The sequence below is a fragment of the Physeter macrocephalus genome, chromosome 16, assembly GCF_002837175.3.
Source record: "Physeter macrocephalus isolate SW-GA chromosome 16, ASM283717v5, whole genome shotgun sequence".
Taxonomy (NCBI): Eukaryota; Metazoa; Chordata; class Mammalia; order Artiodactyla; family Physeteridae; genus Physeter; species Physeter macrocephalus.
In genome coordinates this window covers 26,170,414-26,193,023 of record NC_041229.1, presented here as the reverse complement: position 1 = coordinate 26,193,023, position 22,610 = coordinate 26,170,414, and the positions used below count along the sequence as shown (strand labels likewise).

The 22,610-nt window shown below is 36.9% G+C and overlaps 1 protein-coding gene across 3 annotated transcripts in view; it reads left to right on the top strand.

Moving 5' to 3' along the window:
• Positions 1 to 22,610, top strand: part of CWF19L2 (CWF19 like cell cycle control factor 2) — a 421,416-nt gene that overhangs the window by 201,428 nt on the left and 197,378 nt on the right. For 2 of the 3 annotated variants that reach the window (XM_028500977.2, XM_028500978.1), the window contains exons 17-18: positions 2,731 to 2,832; positions 5,572 to 5,701. In XM_028500977.2, coding sequence (XP_028356778.1) covers positions 2,731 to 2,832; positions 5,572 to 5,701 — 232 coding nt within the window. Of the gene's footprint in view, positions 1 to 2,730; positions 2,833 to 5,571; positions 5,702 to 8,374; positions 9,092 to 22,610 lie in introns of those variants that run through there. The other variant, XM_024115330.3, reaches the window with a different exon arrangement.

The window sequence follows — 22,610 nt, the reverse complement described above, 5'->3', positions numbered from 1 at the left end:
TACATGTAAAAGAATGAAATTAGAACACTCCCTAACACCGTACACAAAAATAAACTCAAAATGGATTAAAGACCTAAATGTAAGGCCAGACACTATAAAACTCTTAGAGGAAAACATAGGCAGAACAGTCTATGATATAAATCACAGCAAGATCCTTTTTGACCCATCTAAAGAAATGCAAATAAAAACAAAAATAAACAAATGGGACTTAATGCAACTAAAAACTTTTTCACAGCAAAGGAAACCATAAGATGAAAAGACAGCTCTCAGAATGGGAGAAAATGTTTGCAAATGAAACAACTGACAAAGGATTAATCTCCAAAGTTTACAAGCAGCTCATGCAGCTCAATATCAAAAAAACAAGCAACCCAGTCCAAAAATGGGCAGAAGACCTAAATAGACATTTCTCCAAAGAAGATATACGGGTTGCCAACAAACACATGAAAGAATGCTCAACATCACTAATCATTAGAGAAATGCAAATCAAAACTACAATGAGGTATCACCTCACACTGGTCAGAATGGCCATCATCCAAAAATCTACAAACAGTAAATGCTGGAGAGGGTGTGGAGTAAAGGGAACCCTCTTGCACTGTTGGTGGGAATGGAAATTTATACAGCCACTATGGAGAACAGTATGGTGGTTCCTTAAAAAACTAAAAATAGAACTACCATACGACCCAGCAACCCCACTTCTTGGTATATACCCTGAGAAAACCATAATTCAAAAAGAGTCGTGTACGACAATGTTCATTGCAGCTCTGTTTACAGTAACCAGGACACAGAAGCAACCTAAGTGTCCATCGACTGATGAATGGATAAAGAAGATGTGGCACATATATACAATGGAATATTACTCTGCCATAAAAGGAAACGAAATTGAGTTATTTGTAGTGAGGTGGATGGATCTAGAGTCTGTCATACAGAGTTAAGAAAGTCAGAAAGAGAAAAACAAGTACCATATGCTAACACACATGTGTGGAACTAAAAAAAAATGATAATGAAGAACCTAGGTGCAGGATGTGAATAAAGACACAGACCTACTAGAGAATGGACTTGAGGACACGGGGAGAGGGAAGGGTAAACTGGGACAAAGTGAGAGAGTGGCATGAACATATATACACTACCAAATGTAAAACTGATAGCTAGTGGGAAGCAGCTGCATAACACAGGGAGAGCAGCTCAGTGCTTTGTGACCACCTAGAGGGGTGGGGTAGGGAGGGTGGGAGAGAGGGAGATGCACGAGGGAAGAGATACGGGGATATATGTAACTACGTATAGCTTATTCATTTTGTTATAAAGCAGAAACTAACACACCGTTGTAAAGCAATTATACTCCAATAAAGATGTTAAAAATATATATATATATTTTAATGGAGCCTTCCATTCCTTTTTCATTAACTACCAGATTTGCACAAAGCGCTATTAATAGATGGAAATGAAAGTCATATTTGAATAATATTCTCTGTGCCAAGCATTTATATGCATTTTTCTGTATATGCATTTTTCTGTTTGATCTTCACAGCAAACTTCTGAGCTCTTCATATTTCTCATGAGACTCACAGATGTTAAATAACTTGCCTGAAGTTACATAGTTATAAGTATCAGAGCTGTGATTAGAGCCTTGTCTGTCTCTTTATTTTTTTATTAATTGTCTATGTCATACATGTTTTCACATTTTATTTTAAAATGTGAAAATATTTTTAAAAAGCACAAAGTAGTAACCAATTTCTCTGCATTTTACGTATTGTACTATTTTGTAAACTGATTATTTTTTAATTATGCTTTTCCTACAACCTGAACAACTCTTTATAAGCCCCAATTTTAATTGCTTTATACTATTTCAAGATGACCACTCTTCTTCCATCATACCATACTATCTCTTTCCAAGTCATGCCTTCCTGAGGACACAATACAAAATATATATGATTAAGTAGAAATATGTAATTCACTGCCAAAATTAGTGAATGCTGACTGCATAAGGGGATTAGAGGGGAGAGATATTACTTTAAATTGACCAGTTTGAATACTTTCTAGTGACAGAATAAGGCCTTGGAGGAAAAACTTGCAAGGACACTAGATCTACTTAACTTTTAAAGCTAGAAATTATGGCCTTTTCCAATCAAGATAGAGTTTAAAATACTTCATGCATGCACACGTGTGTGTGTTTGTGTGTGTGTGTCTGCGCGTGAGTGTGTATAGAAAGAGGGAGGGAAAAAGAGGGAAAGATAATAGTTAATTGTGGAAATACTTTGAAACAAGGTTGGTAAACTAAAAATTTCTATACCCACCTCACCAGTTAATAAAAAACTATGATTGTTCATGTTTAATTTATCTTTGATCAATAAATAGTAGTAAAATCTCAGGGATGATATACCTCTGCATTGTGAGGAAAATATAAGAAAGCATATCCTTAATCTCTATTTGCATAGTCTAAGGAAAATTACTCGCTTGTTATATATTTTTAAAATGCCTTTTCTTTCCTGTTTCCCCAAAAGACAGAAAAATAATTGGTCTGATTATAATTGCTGGATATTGTAAAGCACTATCTAGCTGAAAGGCTACCAAATGAAATGTTTTATTTAAGAAGTTAGGTTATTGTTTAAATACCTATAGAACTGGAAATTCAGTGTATACGTTTGTCTTGAGGGATGCTTAATTAGGAAGAGAGATTAAGCATAACTTTCTGATTTCATGCTGTATTCATGTGTGATTTATCTGTTTATTTAGGTACCCAGAGGCTTACCTTACTTCTCTGTGAATTTTGGCCTCCAGGGAGGGTTTGCCCATGTCATTGAAGATCAACACAAATTCCCTCATTACTTTGGAAAGGTATGCTCACAAATTTAGTAAAATACCAGAGTTTAGCAATTTTGTAACACTTTTCTTTTAAAGGGAAATCAAAACTTTGGGTACAGTATATAGTGAAGTTGGTTATTACTGTTCCACCCAAGTTTTAGAGGGAGTACCCAGAAACTGTTAATAAATATATCCCAGAATATTTATAACAGGAATATTACTTTGTAACCAAACATTTGTTGACAGTGTTAGTGGTGACTATAATGTTTTCCTGTGGAGTCAGCCAGGCTTGTGCTGAGAGTGATGATAATTGATAATGATGATAACCCACTCATTGAGGATTTACAATGAGCCTGGTACTGTTCTGAGCACTCATTTAATGCTCACAGTAACTCTGTTATGTAGATATTTTTATACTTTCATTTTATAGATGATGAAACTGAGCTACAGAGAGGCTATATAACTTCCCCATGGTCATGTGCTAATAAGTGACAGAAGCAAGGGGTGCATAAGCTCATGGTTGAACTAGAGAACAAATGATCTCACATCTTCATTTATAATTAAGAACGATATAGTCCAAGAAGGATGTGTCACTCATTTCACACAGATAGTTTCTGGACAGATACTGGAGTGTAGATCTTTCATTTTTTGCTAGTGGATTCTTTGTTACTACAGATTGCCTTCTAGGGGTATAGTCCTTAAATTTAAGGTCTACTGAGTATCTGGGAAGTATGTAAGTTAGTATCAGGAACTAGAATGAAATTAATGTAGCCATTGAAGCAATTAAAAGAAGTCTGGGCAATAACAGCTCTAGAAATGACCTTTCAATCTAGTATAACTCAGGCCTTTCTCTCTAAATTAGAGGAGCCTAGATGAACTCTGTCCATGGTTCCCTGTTCTTCCTCCCCATTTTCATGTCCTGTGTAAGATCATTTTCTACAAAGAATAGTGACATGTAAGAGGTTTGGACTAAAAAAATTTTATGCTGTTATCCTTAAAGGTTAACTAGAGGCCTAAAATCACATTCATCTATGAACTGTTGAGATATGTTACAGAAACTTGTCTGAGAATTTTTCAGAATATCTTTTCCCAGAGTTAACTAGAAAGAAACTTGTTTTCATTGCTCTGAAAAATTCTGTTGTTATTCAATAGAGCTTTATAACTCAAAGCTTTATGACTCTGCATTTATTTCTTTCAAAAAAAGAAAACTTAATTCTAGTGAAAATGAAGTAAAATGTCAATTTTTTAACTTGAATAAATTTAATTGGGAGATCGCCCCCCCCAATATTATGCATGTACTGTGGTTTTTATTATACTGTTTTAATGTTAAAAGGAAAGCTTCTTTAGTTAGCATTACATCATTGATCCGTTTTTCCCAAAATCTACTTTCCAAGAAACAGCCTATGAGACCAAAATTCCCTTCAGCCTGCAGTTGTTTAGAGAGCAATAAGAGTTGGTCTCTTTCCATTAACATCTGCTTCAGTAACAGAACAAGAATCAGTCCTTATATGGTACACATGAGACAAAACTTGATGCTTTATAGACAGTTTTAGATCAATTTATAAGCTAGGCTTTCTTAAACTACATTGCTAGTGATTGGCTGGTGCCAAGAAACTCTTGCATTAAATCTAAATATGTCCTCTTTTTAAACTATGTCTCTCTTAACCACTTTATTTCCCTTTCCCACTGAAAAGAGGTTTGCTTTTCCTGATTTATCCAACAATTAGAATCTTCCTTATTTTTGAGTTTCCATGTAGTCTGCTTTGACATTTGCCTTATTCTGCTTCATAACTCCCACCACAGCTCTACATTCTGTTATGAGCTTTCTGAAGACAGAGAAATGTATTTTAGTTATCTCTGTATCCTCTACAATATTTGGCACTTGCTTGTACATAGTAGGTCCCTTTAGTATATTTGTTAAGATTAAGAACCTATTTCTTAGAGTGATTATCTCCAAGGTCTTACCACACAGTCCTGCGGACCTAGACTGAATATGCAGAACTCAACCCTTAGCCCAAGATTTTCCTGTATTACCGTACTTCCCTTCCTTGAAGCATTATAAATCTCCCCCATATCTTTCTGTACTACATGGATACTCACTATCATAAATTTGATTAATTTCTGTAGCTGATAGCACAGGAAAGAGGATCAGGAAGGAAATGATCTAGAATAATAAGCAGACAGTCAGAAATCCATTCCTTTCAGGGCTTGGGAATGTGACTTTTTAAATGAAGGTGATTTATAATGTTTAATTCTTGGTTTGCTTAGATTAGTACTAAATTATGATTTTGTTTCCTGAAAAAAGATCTACAGCTAATAGTAGAAGAAACTGGCTTTTAACTATACTGGGTAGTAGAACATTAGCCTGAGATTCAACTGTAGTTGAACAACCAAGTTAATAATTGCTACATGTTGATCAACTTTTTCTTCAGACTTTTACCAGAGCAGCTAATAAGGACCAAATTAGTTAAATTTCATGTTCTCTCCTCCCCTTTGCTGCTGTCTGATAGATGTGCTAACAAGCAACAAAATAGACAAAGTGTTTGACAGGAGACGCAGCTAGGACCCCTAGAATCACAGGGTTTGCATAGTTAGAACTACATGAAAAGAAGGTTTATTTTTAACTTGAAACTAATATCTGTGTAAAATTTGAGTATCCTCACGGAGAACTACTTAATGTTATATTTAGTAACAAAATAAATAGAAATAGTTTCATTCCTGTTTTTAGTATTTATACATGCACGTGTTTATATTTTTCTCATTCTTTGAAAGGAGATCATTGGTGGGATGCTGGATGTAGAACCAAGACTTTGGAGGAAAGGGATCCGAGAAAGCTTTGAGGATCAGAGGAAGAAAGTACTGCAGTTTGCTCAGTGGTGGAAACCATTTGACTTCACCAAAAGTAAAAAATGTTGATACATACCTTTCATTTTTTATTTCCTCTTCAGATTTCTTTGTTTTATTTCCATTGCATCTAACTAAACAACTGATCATCAGGTAATAGGAAGAGAGTCATGATCTGGGTTTATGACAACTGCATCATTGGATTGTGTCGGTTTCCTTCCCCACCTGCTCCCGTGGACTTCATTGTAGTAACTGTGGAGCAAGACCAGTTATGTTGTGTGACCTGTTCATGTCCTGTTCTGTACCTATGTCTTGGTATTCTGAACTATTTATATTAACATATAGAAAGACTTTTCTGAAGGATTATCTAGGAAGTATAGCAAATCATTGCTTCAGAGGGAAGCAGGTCTGCTTCAAGTTTAAGTCTACTGACTAGCTTCTTTTGCATTTTTTTAAACTAAGAGTTGGCATATTTAGTAATAATTGAAATTTCTTTTCACAGCATTTTATAGACGCTCTTAATTTTCTACCAATAGCATATATATTACTACTGTTCTTTTTATTAAAGGAAAAAAGAATGTCCCAAAAGTAATTAAGAATTAAATAAGGTATATAACATGTTCATGATTTGTTTTTATTTCTGCATTTTTAAATAGTGTCTTTGAATTTTGGTGATTTTAAAAGTAATTGTTCCAAAAATTACAGTTTACAGTTGTTTGGGGTTTGTATGAAAGTTAAAAATCTTAGCCAAATCATCATTTTGGGGTTGTATTGATTATTACAAAATCTTAAGTAATGTGAGTATTTTTAGTTTCAGGAACACATTCTGTTGTCCCATTTGATCTAAGGTTCTTCATTTTCCTTTATTCTTACACTTGGTGTGAAGAGAAAAACCCTATACATATAGAATATGGCCATGGTCTCTAAGAGTGTTCCTACTTTATTTTTTATATGGAAGATATTTTTGTAGTAACCCTTTTTCAAAGATGTTGATTATTTTGGAGCGGAACCTTGACATTTTGTCATGAAATGTTGAATACTTAGAATCAATGTGACATGTACTCTAAAGTAACTCCTAACTCGATGTAGTTATTTTTAATATTGACATCTCATTTCTTTACTATCTTGAAAAAAGAGAAATGTTTATGTTCTATCTGCAGTTTTAAAATTTTAATAAAAGTTGGAAGTTTAATGGTTTCAGATTCTCAATATTTTCAAATTGGATTTAAGTTATTATCACATTGATACTTGATAGTATTTTATTTATCGCTGTTTTCAGACTCTTTTGACCTTGCTGCAAAGTCTCAGAGGAATCTTTAACATTCATTTATTCAGTCAGTGAGTTAACAAACATTTGTTTGCAGGGCATTTTGTTGCATACTGGTAGTACAAAAATAAAAAAATACTTCCTATACCTTAAATTATTTCATAATTTAGTGGTGCAAGAGACATGTTCAAAAATAATTGCAGCACAATATAAGTTCTAATGCAAGATATGTGCCAAGTGTATTCAAGTACAGTGCTAAAGGACTATTTACACCTCCTCTGTCTTCATTCTTAGCTGATGAATCTTGCTTCCTGTTTTACTGAGAAAATAGAACTAAATAGAAGGGAGTTTCTACCACATCTAATTAATATACCTGCATCTGTATCCATGTACTCTACTTCTCCTCTTGATAACTGTAGGTAAATTATTTTGTTGTCCTTACCTAGAGCTAGTCAACTCATTTATGTACTACTAGATTTCATCCTTTTTCACCTACTCAAATGCCTCTACCCTCTGAATTATTAGATTTTTTCCTCTCTATAAGATTATTTCAATTAGCATACAAAACCTTTTATAATATATCAACAACAAGCCCTGGCATCGTACTGCCACGCCTAGCCATTTCTCTTCTCCAGTTGAGCAAAATTCATTAAAAAAAAATCTGTTTCCTTTCCTTCCATCTTCTTCCTGTTCTCAGTAGTTAGACTTCATCCTCACCATTCTACTAGTTTTAGTTTTGTTTATGGTAAGGTCCTCAGTTCCTTCCACATTGCCAAATCAAATAATTTATTCTCAGTGTTCATCTTACTCTATCAGCTTCATTGGCGTATTTGATCACTTCCCCTTCTTGAAACACTATTTTTACTTTGCTTCTAGAACACTGTCTCTTATTTATCCTCTTTCCTTACTGGCTGCATCCTCTCAATCTCCTTTACTGGTTTCTCCTTTTGTCAACTTCTAAGTGTTGAAATGCCTATTCTCAAACCATAACTACTGTATTCTCTCTCTCCCAAGGTAATTTTCTCAATAAAATGATCTTAAATACTATTTTTAAGTTGGTTCATTTACTCAGCAAATATTTGAGTGTCTTCTAAATGCCAGTCACTGGTCTGTGTGCAGGGGTTACATTAGTGAAGAAAACAAAAATCCCTGTCTTTGAGGAGTTTACATTGTATCAGAGAAGACAGATAGTACACATTAGACAATAAATAAATTGTCTAGAAAATGTCAGAGGTGATTAGTACTATGGAAAAAGGAAAATAGAACAGAACAAGGAGGTTGTTTTCCAAATTTTTATTCACTTTGGACATCTTCACTGAATTCCAGAATCACATATCCAAATACCAACTTGACATCTGTTCTGTAACTGTATCGGCAGTAAGCATATATAAACTGAACTCCTGATTTTCCTCCTGTTCTAGTTATTTAATAATAACCATTTCATTATATCTCATGGTTTTATAGGTGAGACGTTTGGTCAGGGCTCAGCTGGATGATTTGCCTCTGCTTCAAGATGTCCGGGGCCTCAGCTGGGATGGCTCCAATGTCTGGAGATGACTGGGGTCATATGTCTGGATACTCTGTTCTTCATACAGTGTATGCTGAAGCTGGAATAATGGAAATGGTTCCTTTACTCACATGTGTGGTGTCTATAGTGGAATGAATAGAACAGCTGGGGACGGGCTGATAATACTCTTTTCTCGTATGGTAATTTCAGGGTAATTAGACCTGCTATATGGCTTCTGGATTCCTCCAGAGCAAGCATTCCAAAAGACAGTTCCAAGAGATAAGAGGTGGAAGGTGCCCATCTTCTAGAGTCTGGTACAGCTTAACTTTTGCTGTGTTCTTTTTATGATAAAGTTGTCACAGAGCCCACCTACATTCAAGAAGAGGGGTCATAACCCTATTTCTCAGTGGGAGTAGTGTCAAATAATTTGTGGTCATCTTTAATCTACCACAGTCCACCCACTGGCCACAAACTTATACTCCTCCTTTGTGAAAAACATATTCAGATCCACCCAGGAAAGTCCCATTCCAGCAGGGCATTAGGCTTAGGCTCAAAATTCAGGATCCCATCTAAATCAGGCCCAGATGGAGATGAGGTTACTCAGGTGCTTCAATCCGAAGACCTGTGAATTTAGACAAATTATCTGTACCCCTTACACACACACACACACACACACACACACACACACACACACAGCAAACATAACAGTAGTAAGAGAAGTATATAGTTACTGCAGTAGAAACATTCATTGAAAAAAGATGGAAAACTTGATGCACATTTTAGTCACTGTTCTCTAGTAATTCTAAAATTAAGTCAAACATATGTTGCCAGTTTCTTGATTAGGGCCCCAGTCCTGCTTCTTTTTTTTTTTTTTTTTCCCCAGTCCTGCTTCTTGAGAATGATTCCATTGGGCTTTTTGCTCTGCCCTTTGCACTCTTGGTTCAACCCTCAGTCAGCCTTTGTTTTTCATAAGAAATAACTCAAGACTTACACTTCCAGCTAAGACAAAGTAACCACATTATCTTCCTGTCCAAAACAACTGAAAAATAGACAACATATATGAAAGGATGGTTTTTAAGACATGGGATATCAGGCAAGAAAGTATAATGACCCCTAAGAGATGGAGGGAAAGTGAGATAAACCCTGTATTACCCTATCTTATTGCAGTGAGAGTTTCCACCTTGTGGTACAAGTTGGGAGAATCCAGGCAGAGCCCGTTGAACTAACTGAGTTGAGGAAGTAGAACTATGAGTCTGGGGAGACTAAGACAACAGGACTGGTTACTAGAGAAGAGATTGCTACACAGAGAATTCTAGATATCTTCAGAGGGTCCCCTTCTAGTATCTGTACAGTGACTAATTGTATGCATGTGAGGAAACTACCCAAGGCCAGGAAAAGATTGATCTACCTGAGATGATTAGAGGGAACCTTTCTTGATAGCTAGAATGGAAATTTTCAAGATTGACTAGGAATTGGGTAGAGTACACAGATGGTAATTGCAGTGTAGAATAATTATTCCAGCACTTAGCACTGATCTAGTCTTGACAGACATCTTAAAAGCAAGAGGCAAAAGGCTCAAACTGTTTCCAAGTAACTGCATCTCGGAACAGAGCTTAAAAGTATGTATAGGAATAAAAATATATCCAGTAGTCACAATATAAAATTCAAAGTGTCTGGCATCCAGTCAAAAATTACAAGGAATGCAAAGAAAGCAGCTACATGGATAAATATATAAGATTTTTTTCTTATTCTTTAGATTTCTTTAAAAGATATTTTACTTCTATAAACAAAAACCGTATGAGGTTTATAACATATGTAAAAGCAAAATAAATGACAATAGCACAAGGGTGGGAAGGGGAGAAGTGAAAGTACAGGATATTGTACTATATTTGAAGCAGTATAACATAACCTGAATGTAGGCTGTGATAAAGATATGTAATTAACTCTAAAGCAGATCCTAAGATAAAAATCAAGCAAATAAAGATTTATAGCAAAAACCCAACAAAGAGGGTAAAATGAAACATAAAATAAAATCTAAATGAAGGCAGAAAAAGAAGAACAGGGAAACAGTATAGATGGGATAAAGAGAAAACAAATAACAAGATGATAGATTTAAACGTAAACATTATATCAATAACATCCATTTTTTATTGCCATATAGCAAATTACCACAACTTTAGTAGCTTAAAGCAACAAATCTTTAATATCTCAGCTTCTGTGGGTCAGGAGTTCAGGCACAGCTTGACTGGGTCCTCTCTGCTTAGGATCTCACCAGGCCAAGGTGTCAGCTAGAACAGAGTTTTCACCTGGAGACTGAACTCAGAAAAGATTCGCTTCCACACTTACATGGTTCTTTGCAGCATTCAGTTCCTTGCAGCTAGAACTGAAAACTTCAGTTGTTCAATGGCTGTTGGCCAGAAGGTGCTCTCTGCTCCTCTAGGCATCAGCAATTTCTTACCACATGTGGTTCTCTGGCATGGCCTATTTCTTCCTCACAACCAGCAACAGAGAGGGAGATTCCAGAAAGATGGCAGCTGAACTCTTACATAATATGCAAAATCACATACATCTGTTGCCATATACTACTATTGTTTAGAGGCATGTCGCAGGTCCTGGATCCCCACACTCAAGGGGATGCAATCACAAGGTTCTGAATACCAGGATTGGAACATAATGGAGGCCACCCTAAGAGTTTGTCCACCAAAAATATGCCATTTCACATTTTAAGAACCTTAAAACTTTCTTCTTTCATTTTTCCCACCTTGCCCTTTGTTTTTCTACATTTTATTTCTGTGTCTATTAGAATCTACACAATACATTGTTATTTTTGCTTTAAACACCTAACTCTATTTTAAAGCAACTTTTTTTTTTTTTTTTTTGTGGTATGCGGGCCTTCCTCTGCTGTGGCCTCTCCCGTTGCGGGGCACAGGCTCCGGACGCGCGGGCTCAGCGGCCATGGCTCACGGGCCCAGCCGCTCCGCGGCACGTGGGATCCTCCCAGACCGGGGCGCGAACCCGGTTCCCCTGCATGGGCAGGCGGACGCGCAACCACTGCGCCACCAGGGAAGCCCTAAAGCAACTTTTTAATGAGGGAAAAAAATTATATATACTCAAGTATTGCAATTTCCAGTACTCTGCATTCCTTTTAGTTGATCCAAATTCACATTTGGTGTCACATTAGTAAATGGACATAAAGTCAGTTTGATTTTTTTTAGCCTTGTCTGTCCTGTGTACCTGTTGTTCCTAATTTATTTATTGATTCTGTAGCAATGGTTTTTTTTTTTGGTTTCTCATTTTGTATAGCTAAGCAGTCTTCCTAATTCTATTTTTAAATCATCTTGTTTTTGAGCTTTTGTTTATTGCATTTAGATTTTCATCAAGTTGCTCAAGAAGCACTTTACGGAAATTTCTTTTGTGTGAGTTTTCTTCTAGTCATGCTCTTTGTAGTTTGCATGCATTGTTTCAATTCATTTATACATTTATTCTTTACTCCTTTTTCTTTTTTTTTGCCATGGTGTGTTTACAGAGTTGCCAGAATGTTTCTTTTCATCTTGTTCATGCTTGGAGGTCTGTGTTGTACATTCTATCAGCAGTAAAATTGCTTGGCTTTCTTCAAACTTTTTAACTTGAACCAATTTGTTTTCCCGTCATCACTGTAGTTTGAGGCCTGGATATTTCCTATTCTACTTTTTCACAGCCTGAGGGAATTGTGGGGAAGGGTGGAGAGTGGAGGTGTGATTGAGATGTTTTGTTAGAATTGCTGAGCTCTGTAAGTCTCTCTGTGAGATAGTAAATATTGTGTATCATAGTTCATATTGCCTAGTAGAAATCTTTCCATTCCCATTGGGAAAGATATGTGGGTTTTAAATTATTTCCCAACTCAGTGTTTAGCACTGGAGCATTCACTTCAAAAAGTCATCTCCATTGTCCACTTTTTTATAAGTTAGCCCATTTCTCTCCAGCCTTTTCCAATATTTTCTCAATGAAAAAAGGGAGGCAAATAAGAGGGAAAAGATATGGGTAATGACTGAGTTTGTTTCTTTTCATAATTTGGGGTATTAGTGACAATTCTGAAAACTTAGTAAACTCATTGAGGTTTTCCTTAATTTATGAATTTAATTCATTTATTCTTAATTCTTTTATTGATCAATATTTTTCTGCTTACTCTTTTATCTACATGTCATAGATTCTGATATAAAGTGTTTTCATTATTAGAAAATTTTACTTTCAGTTCGTATTTCTCATTTGACCCAAGGATTATTTAAAATAAGGTTTATTCATTTCAATAGATCATTTTTGCTTTTTGAATTTGTTAATAATTTCTAGTACTACATTGTGATCAGATTTTTTTGTTAATATTTCTACTTTATGGAATTTTGTGGCCTCATATATGATTACTTTTTATGAATAGTTTATATGTACTTTAGATGGTATACAGTCTACTATCAGCATGTCAAGTTTGATTTGTAGTCATAGAGTCTACGTTATGTTGTTTAGGTCTTCTATATACATAGTCATTTTTTTGTACACTTATTTTGTCTTGTACTTTGTTTTGTTTGTTAATGCCTTCTACTATTAGTGCAATTCTATCTTTGTCTTCCTGCATCTTCTGTTTACAGTGTTATTTGGCACAAGATAGCTATTATCTTTATTGTGAATTGTGGCTCTTAGCATTAAAAGAGAGCTTTCTTTTGTCACAATTTTCCTTTTTTGGCCTGGATTATACTTTGCCTGGTACCCTTACTTTCTTATTGTTTTCATTTATCTAGCATTCCATTGTCCATCCCATTATTTTTAGCCTTCTTAAATTACTTTGTTTCTTATATGTGTCATACTGTTGGTTCTTGCTTTGAGAGCCATATTGGAAGCACTTTTCCTTTAATAGATGTGTCAAACCCATTTATATTTATTAATATGACTGAATGTTTGATCTCAAGTCTTTCACAAAATTTTATAATTATTACATTTGCTCTGTTTATTTCTCCATGTAATGTGCATTATTTGCTATTTTATTAAAAACTTTGTTGATATTTAGGAAGGTTTGAATTTTTGTTCTAGTGGTTACCATTTTACTTATACTTTATCCTCATTGTCATTAAATGTTTGCTTTCTGATTTATCAGGTTTCTAAAACCCTTAATTCACACCTATTGCCTATATAGCGTACAGCAATCAATGAGCTTATTCTACTTTCTTCTTTATGTTCCTTTTTTTAGTTATCTTATTTCTACCTGGTCACAACATAACATGTTTATATATTGGCTTTGCATTGTCATCCCTATTACTCATTTATCATAAAGCTTCTATTAAATATGATAAATGCTCAGCATCATTTTAATTTGTTTATTGGCTGAAGTTTTCTCAAGTCATCTCTTGCTTGAATGAAGCTCATTCATTACTAGATTCCTCATTAGTGGCTCATGGGTACACAATTATCTAAGTTCTTATGTTTAAAGATGTTTTTCTATAGTACTGATACTTGAAGGATGGCTTAGCTGAATATAAAATCCTTGATTCACACTTGTTCAGTTTTCTGAAAATTCTGTTCCATTGTTGCCTTGCCATATACGTGTGTGTGTGTGTGTGTATGATTTTGAGAAGACTGATGCCAGTCTACTTCTCTTGCCTTTACAGTTTATTTGGTCATGTAGCCTGCAGTCCTTGAGGATTTTTTTTTTTAACTTCAAGTCTAAATAGTTTTACCAGGATATGTCTCAGAGTTGACATTCTAGGTAGGTTTACTTTTCCAGTTACCTTGAGATCCCTTTCAAAATGTAAATTCAGATCTTTTTTATTTGTGATTAAGTTTTTATAATTATAGTTTTAAGTATTTATTCTGTTACGTTGTTTTTATTTTCTTCTTCAGAGACTCCAGTTATACATGTGTTATTTCTCCTTTGTACACCATTTCACTCTTTCTAACCCTGTTTCCTTTCTCATATTGCTTGTTATTTTGCATTTCTTCTTTTGCCTCTTAAATTTTCATTTAGTCTGTTCTCTATGGGCACCTTGTAATTTAATCTTCATTTATGATATGATTTTGCCTTATCTTCCATTTCTTTCTTGAATTTAATCATCTCTCAATTATGCCAGTTATTTTTGCCTATTTGTGGTTTTTTTTTTTTTAATTTTTTTGAGTTTTCAAGTCAGGCTGCTTGTTATATACCCAAATGCTATTTGAGTGTTTTAATTCAGTTTGCTCTGTTTTGTTACAGTTTTCTATGATTGTTGTTTTGGTAGAGTTTGGTTGAATCCTTGGTTGATTGAATCTGCAGATGTGGAACCACAGATATGGAGGAACCACAGATATGGAGGGCCGACTCTAAATTATATTCTTACATTTTCAACTGTATGGAGGGTTGGAATACCCCTAACCTCCATGTTGCTCAAGGGTCAACTGTAATTTGAGGTTTGGATATATCCTATCTTTTCCTTAGGTTGAGGGTATGTTTTTGTATAAATTTATTTGTTCTTCTTGTTGTTCTTTATTGTTTCTGGTGGATATGGGGAGACAAAGATGTAGGTAGCTGCCATTCTTCTTTATTACGTAGAGGTTCTCTCTTGTTCACTCTTAAATCCACCTCAGTGAGGCCTCCAAAGCTGTTTACTTTTGGAAGCTACAATAGTAATGTTGATCCAGTTGCCCAATTCAAAGCAAATTAACCAAAAAGACTATTTCAGTCTTTATCTTAGTTACGTTCTCTATAGGACTGAACATTGTTGAACATTACATGAAACTCTTTTTACTTTATTGGTGGCCCTGTCTCTGTTTTCTTATTCCTCTTTGTTTTTCATTAATATAGTTTCTGGTTCCTTTTTCTTTGTACACCCCTGAAATGAGTTCTTTATCTAAATACCCCATAAGATACTTCAGAATCAACATATCCAAAATAAAATATGTTTTACTCATTTCCAAATTTTTTCTTCCTCCAGTAGATCCAGTTTTGGTGAATGAATCTAACCATAACCAAGTAAGCCACACCCCAAATTTCAGTCATCTTTTGTGCCTTCCACATTCAATGACCAATTGTGTCATGAATAATATACTTTTTTAACATCTCTCAAATATCCTCCTTATTCCCTTTGGTATGGCATCGCTTCAGACTTATGTCATCCCTCTTCTGAATTACTGTATTAGCCTAACTATTGTTTCCCTTTCAGCTTTGCTTTTTTCTTTCAATATCAGAATAATTTCTTTAAAAAATCATGTCATGCCTCTTCAGTGGTTCTTCTTCACCTAAAGGATAAAATCCAAACACCACAGCATGGGAGAAATTCTTTTCATAATATGAGTTCATCCTACCTTTCTATTGTCACTTCTTCCTTCTCATGCTCATCTCACTTCTCTTAGTCAATGAAAATCATAGTGAACAACTTTAATTCCCCTAACATATCATGCTGGTTTAGCCTCTTTACCTTTGTTCATGATGTTTCACTTCGACTACTTCCCACCCCCTTTCTACAACATACACACTTGGGGGATATCTACTAATTTTGAGGACATTGTTCAGCCCAGATATTAACCTTCTTAATGGAGATTTTTACTGACAGATGTGTTGAATTGATTGCTTTCCCTTTCTGTCCCAGTTGTAAAAGGCACAACATTCTGATGTAGCACCTATAAGATATTATTTGATTTATTTATTTACATTTCTTCCCTTTTGTAAGTTCCTAGGACCAGTACCTGAAATACAGTAGGCTCACTTTACTGGCACTTATTTAACAGATAAGATGATAGTTTTCTAAGGCTTGCTTTGCTTCCTCCTGATCTAGGACTCTACAACTGGCATCATCAGAAAGAACTTCAGATAGTACTACTGGTTAAAGTGTTCTAGAAGTTTTTGCAAGTTACACATCACTTTTCCCTGCAGAATAATTCCATGTCTAGAAACACAAATAAGTGAAGAGGAAATATCAGAACTAACAGGAAATTCAAAAGAAGCACTTACATCAAGAAACATTTGATAAAATTCAGACAATGTCATTAGGTGCTAGAGGACACGTAAATAGTCCAAGGACTATTAACATGATCTTTAAGAAATTTTGCTGGAAATGATATGACTGGTAAGGGATTAATATCCAAAATATATAAACAACTCATATAACTTAATATTTAAAAAACCAAACAATCCAATTTAAAAATGGGCAGAAGACCTGAATAGACATTTTCTCAAAAAAGACACATAGATGGCCAACAGACATGTGAAAAGATGCTCAGCATCCCTAATCATCAGAGAAATGGAAATCAACACCAAAAGCACAAAGACATCACCTAACACCTGTCAGAATGGCTATCATCAAAAAGAACATAACAAATTTTGGCAAGGATGTGGAGAAAAGAGTACTTTTATACACTGTTGGTAGGAATGTGAATTGGTGCAGCCACTATGGAAAACAGTATGGAGGATCCTCAAAAAACTAAAAATAGAACTACCATATGACCCAGCATTTCCACTCCTGGGTATATATCTGAAGAAAATGAAAACATTAATTTAAAAAGATGCATGCACCCCAATATTCGTAGCAGCATTATTTACAGTAGACGAGATATGGAAGCAACCTAAGTGTCCATCAACAGATGAATGGGTAAAGAAGATGTTTATATATGCAATGGAATACTACTCAGCCTTAAAAAAAGAATGAAATTTTGCCATTTGCAACATGAATGGACTCAGAGGGTTTTATGCTTAGTGAAGTCAGAGAAAGAAAAATACTGTATGATGTCACATATGTATAATCTAAAAAATAAACGTGAACATATCAGAAAAGATACACAGGAGAGACTTCAAGATGGCAGAGGAGTAAGACAGGGAGATCACCTTACTCTCCACAAATACATCAGAAATACATCTACATGTGGAACAACTACAGAACACCTACTGAATGCTGGCAGAAGACCTCAGACTTCCCAAAAGGCAAGAAACTCCCCACATACCTGGGTAGGGCAAAAGAAAAAAGAAAAAGCAGAGACAAAAGAATAGGGACGGGACCTGCACCAGTGGAAGGGAGCTGTGAAGGAGGAAAGGTTTCCTCACACTAGGAAGCCCCTTCTCGGGCAGAGACTGCGGGAGGCGGAGGGGGAAGCTTCGGAGCTACGGAGGAGAGCGCAGCCACAGGGGTGTGGAGGGCAAAGCAGAGAGATTCCCGCACAGAGGATCGGTGCCAACCAGCACACACCAGCCCGAAGCTTGTCTGCTCACACGCTGGGGCGAGTGGGGGCTGGGAGCTGAGGCTCCAACTTCGGAGGTCAGATCCCAGGGATAGGACTGGGGTTGGCTGCGTGAACACAGCCTGAAGGGGGCTAGTACGCCACAGCTAGCCGGGAGGGAGTGCGGGAAAAAGTCTGGACCTGCCAAAGAGGCAAGAGACCATTGTTTCGGGGTGTGCGAGGAGAGGGGATTCAGAGCACCGCTAAACGAGCTCCAGGGATGGGCGCGAGCCGCGGCTATCAACGCAGACAGCAGAGACGGGCATGAAACGCAAAGGCTGCTATTGCAGCCACCAAGAAGCCTGTGAGCAAGCACAGGTCACTATACATACCTCCCCTCCCAGGAGCCTGTGCAGCCCGCCACTGCTAGGGTCCCGTGATCCAGGGACAACTTCCCCTTCCCCGGGAGAACACACGGTGCGCCTCAGGCTCTTGCAACGTCATGTCAGCCTGTGCCGCCACAGGCTCGCCCCGCATTCCGTACCCCTCCCTCCGCCTGGCCTGAGTGAGCCACAGCCCCCTAATCAGCTGTTCCTTTAACCCCGTCCTGTCTGAGCAAAGAACAGATGCCCTCAGGCGACCTACATGCAGGGGCGGGGCCAAATCCCAAGCTGAACCCCAGGAGCTGTGTGAACAAAGAAGAGAAAGGGAAATTTCTCCCAGCAGCCTCAGGAGCAATGGGAGTTTATTTTTGTTTATGGTGTGAGAAAATGTTCTAATTTCATTGCTTCTCATTGCTATTAAGGTTTACTAACATGACTTTATGACAAAGGAAGTTTCCAACACAACTGGTTTAAATATCTGTACTCTAGGTACATAAATACTAAGATGGCTGGCAGACGTACAAAAGCTGCAATGGAGTTTTTTCTTAGAAAGCCAGGCTTGAGACTAATCCTACTGAAAAATGAGACACTGTCATCATCATAGTTGTTAATATTTAGTGAGCACTCTGTATGTGTCCATGTCCTATACTAAACATTTTTCATACATTATCTCACTTAATTTTCACAGTACCAAATTAGGTAGATACTCTAAATGCCTCTGTTTAATGTCCCTATTCTGCACATGAAAGAACTGAGGCATGGAGAGGATATGCAACTCAAAGCATGCCAAGGCTAGCACATTGCCCATCTCCAGGGGACACACATCCTAGCCTAAGAGACGGCATCCCTCGGAGCTGAGCAGCTCACACTTTGCACAGTTATCACATGCTGATAACAAGCAAGACTAACACTGTGGACATCCATATATTTCTGACTCCAGAGACTGCTAAAGAGAATTGGAGCTGTGGGCCCAGCTGGAAGGAACAAGTATAGTGTTTAATACTGGAAGACAGAAAAGTGACTCCTGTTAACAAGTCTCAAACTGGAATCTGAAGGGAACGTGTATTATCTCAGGATCTTCTGATCTGAGAGTGAAAATAATCACCACCATTTTTCTATGATGCAGGCAGCTAGTAAGTATTCAAACATTTTACAACAGCCTTCAAAGCTGTAATCCAGACAAGGACGCTAATCTAGGTATAAATGTTATAATAAGTTCCTTTAATAAATTCTGAGTTCATGACAGACCTGACTTATGCTTAATTCTATAGTATTATTAAGGGAAAAGTCTAGAGAATCTCCCGTGTTTTCTTAACAATTGACACACATTGAGATTGTTAATTTACATACTTTATTTCAGCATTTTTAGTATGTTTCTGTTGAACCTTAAGTTGACTAGAAGCATGCAATGAGTGTGTTCTTATAATTTATTCCATTACATTTCCTGATTAGCTGTCTAAATCTTTGGTCTTTTGACTTTCACATTAAACAAAACAGTTTACGCATTGCTATAACAGCATTCACTGTCTTTCAAAGCTAAGAATAAAAATATATATATATTAAAAAAATATTTAAAAAAAAAAAGCTAAGAATAGACAATAACTACTCTGGCATTTTAATTAGCTGCTTCTCTTTCAGCAACAATCTAGCAAAACTGAATAATAGATGACAGATTGATGTGACTTCAGACATCCCATCCCTCTAATTGCATCACAATAGACAACACAGGAATGCAGGATGAGAACAATGTTGTTCACTTTTTATTTTTCCTGAAACTGTACCTTGCTATTCTTTCTCTACAGCTATTCCAGTTCACTCAATGGCTTTCTATCCTTTCAGCAGTACAATAATGCCTGTCAACAGAGTACCTGCTATCTTAATACATAGTTATTTTCTAAAACATTGCTATTAGAAGATGAGATAATGAGATAATAACAATACAGTTTTCCCAGCCTCTCCCTCTCTCTTCTTTGTCTCCTACACCTTACCTGACAGCTGGGTGCTCAGGGTACTGGGTCAGGGCTGCCTGGGACCAGGTGACACTACTGTCTCTCAGAGTATGGAGCTGAATAGAGAAATTCACAGGCTGCCACCTTGGGTCAGCCTCTGTCAAATCTGGGTAGACCATCCAATTGGGTTGTTGATCCAAGAAGGTTAAGCAGAGAGGGAGAATCTAGGTGGGAAACAATAGGTTGAAAAAACAAAGAAACCAGGTAAGTGCTAGAGAATTTGAAGCAAATGTGTGGGCCAGATCCAGGAATTACTGAAACCTTGCTGTGATAGGGTTATACTGCAATGACAGGCAAGACGTGATTCCTATCCTCAGAAGAGCTCAGATAACAACTACGATATAGGGTGATGTGTTAGAACAGAAGTTTGCATAGATACTGTAAAGGAAATTAAACTACTTGAGGTAGTGAGGCAGGAGATAGGTGGGCTCCAGGTTAGGCATTCACAACTGGCCTCCTGTTTACATTTCTTGGGGCAGGAAAAAGGAGGGCTTCAGGCCAGACACTTAAAACTAGCCTCCTGTTTGCATTTCCTGAGACAGGAGATCTGTGGGCTCCAGGTTAGGCATTTCCAATCAGCCTCCTGTTTGCTCTTTAAAATAGGAATAACAACAGAAACAGGGTAAATAGCCAGGCTTTGTCTCCTGAGTACACTTTAAGATAACAGTCCTGTCAGGGACAGAGAGGGGCTAAACCCTGTTTGAGTAAAGGATCAAGAAGTCACATATTTCCCCTCCTTAGGGCAAGGGAGATACTACACATGTGCAGAAATTCTCTTCGGGGGTCAAAAGGCAGGGAACATCAGGCCATAATGAGCCTTGCCATACCCCGCCTCCCCCAGACACCCGTGCACTGAAATCCATCTTGGCTGAGGGGTGCATTCGCACCTAAGGGAAGGCCCTGAGAAAAATTAGCTAGGGGGGCAAAGCAAGACAATTGGCAAGAGGGAAGACAAAGACCCAGAAAACTGCCCCCTTATAAATGATTTAAACTTCCCAAAGGCATGACTCTCATGACTCTTGCTGAGTTTGCCTGTTTGTCTTTCCCATGTACTCTGCTTTTCCAATAAATCCTTTACTTTTCTCTTTACCTTCCACCTCCTCATCAGAATTTTCTTGTCAAGGCAGGCAAGGACTGGGGATTTAGGCTCTAGCTTCTGGCCTTCATGGTCTAGCGGTTAGGACTCCTGGTTTTCACCCAGGTGACCAGGGTTTGAACCCTGTTCAGGGAACTAAGGTCTCGCTTCCAGCTGCTGCTCACTGCAAGCTACTGCTCACTGCTGTGTGCATCCAGAATCAGTAGATGGGGGCAGGAGGAAGGTCAGCAACCCTGTAACAGAGAAGAAGAGTGGGAACTGAGCCTAGAAGAGTAAATGGGATTAAAATAAGGGAGAACACTCTAAAAAGAGAAAACCTAGTGCAAATTCGCCAAGTTGTCATATAGCAAATGGAGAAGACAAAGATTTTATAATGGCCGTAACCCAAGGTGAGAATGGAGGAGATCCAAGAACTGATACCGGTGAGGTGGGAAGGAGTCAGGGCATAAAGGGACATCTATTCTATACTCATAATTTAGGACTTTGTGGGTAATGGGGATCATTAAAGATTTTAAGGTAGGGTACAGAGATTAGCAGATTTCTTATTTAGAAAGACCACTTTGGCACTCATGTAGAAGATGCCTTAGAAGGACCTGACATAAGAAAAGGGAGATTAATTTATAGGCATTTGCAATATAGTCTATTCAAGATATGAAAAGGAGCAATGAAATTAGAACATTTTCTTACACCATAAATAAACTCAAAATGGATTAAAGACCAGAAACCATAAAATAAATAGAAGAAGACATAGGCAGAACACTCTGACATAAATTGTAGCAATATATATTTTTTAATGTCTCCTAAGGGAAAGGAAACAAAAGCAAAAATAAACAAATGGGACCTAATTAAAAGCTTTGGCACAACAATGGAAACCACTGACAAAACAACAACATACAGAATGGGAGAAAATATTTGCAAATGATATTTGGGGTAATATCCAAAAAAATATAAACAACTCAATATCAAAAAAAGCCAATTTTAAAATGGAGAGAATAACTGAATAGACATATTTCCAAAGAGGAAATGGAGATGGCCAACAGGTATATGAAAAGATGCTCAACATCACCAATCATCAGGGAAATGCAAATCAAAACCAAAACCACCATGGGATATCACCTCACACCTTCAGAATGGCTATGAGCAAAAAGACCACAAATAACAAATGTTGGTGATGACGTGGAGAAAAGGGAACCCTTGTACACTGTCGGCAGGAATGTAAATTGATGCAGCCACTATGGAGCACAGTATGGAGGTTCCTCAAAAAACTAAAAATAGAACTACACATGATTCAGCCATTCCATTCCTGGGTATATGTCTGAAGAAAACACTAATTCGAAAAGATATATGCACCCCAATGTTCATAGCAGCATTATTTACAGTAGCCAAGATATGGAAGCAACCTAAGTGTCCATCAACAGATGAATGGATAAAGAAGATGTGGTATAAACATATACAATGGAATGCCACTCAGCCATTAAGAAGAATGAAATTTTGCCATTTGCAACAACATGAATGGACCTGGAGGGTATTATACTTAGTGAAACAAGTCAGATGGAGA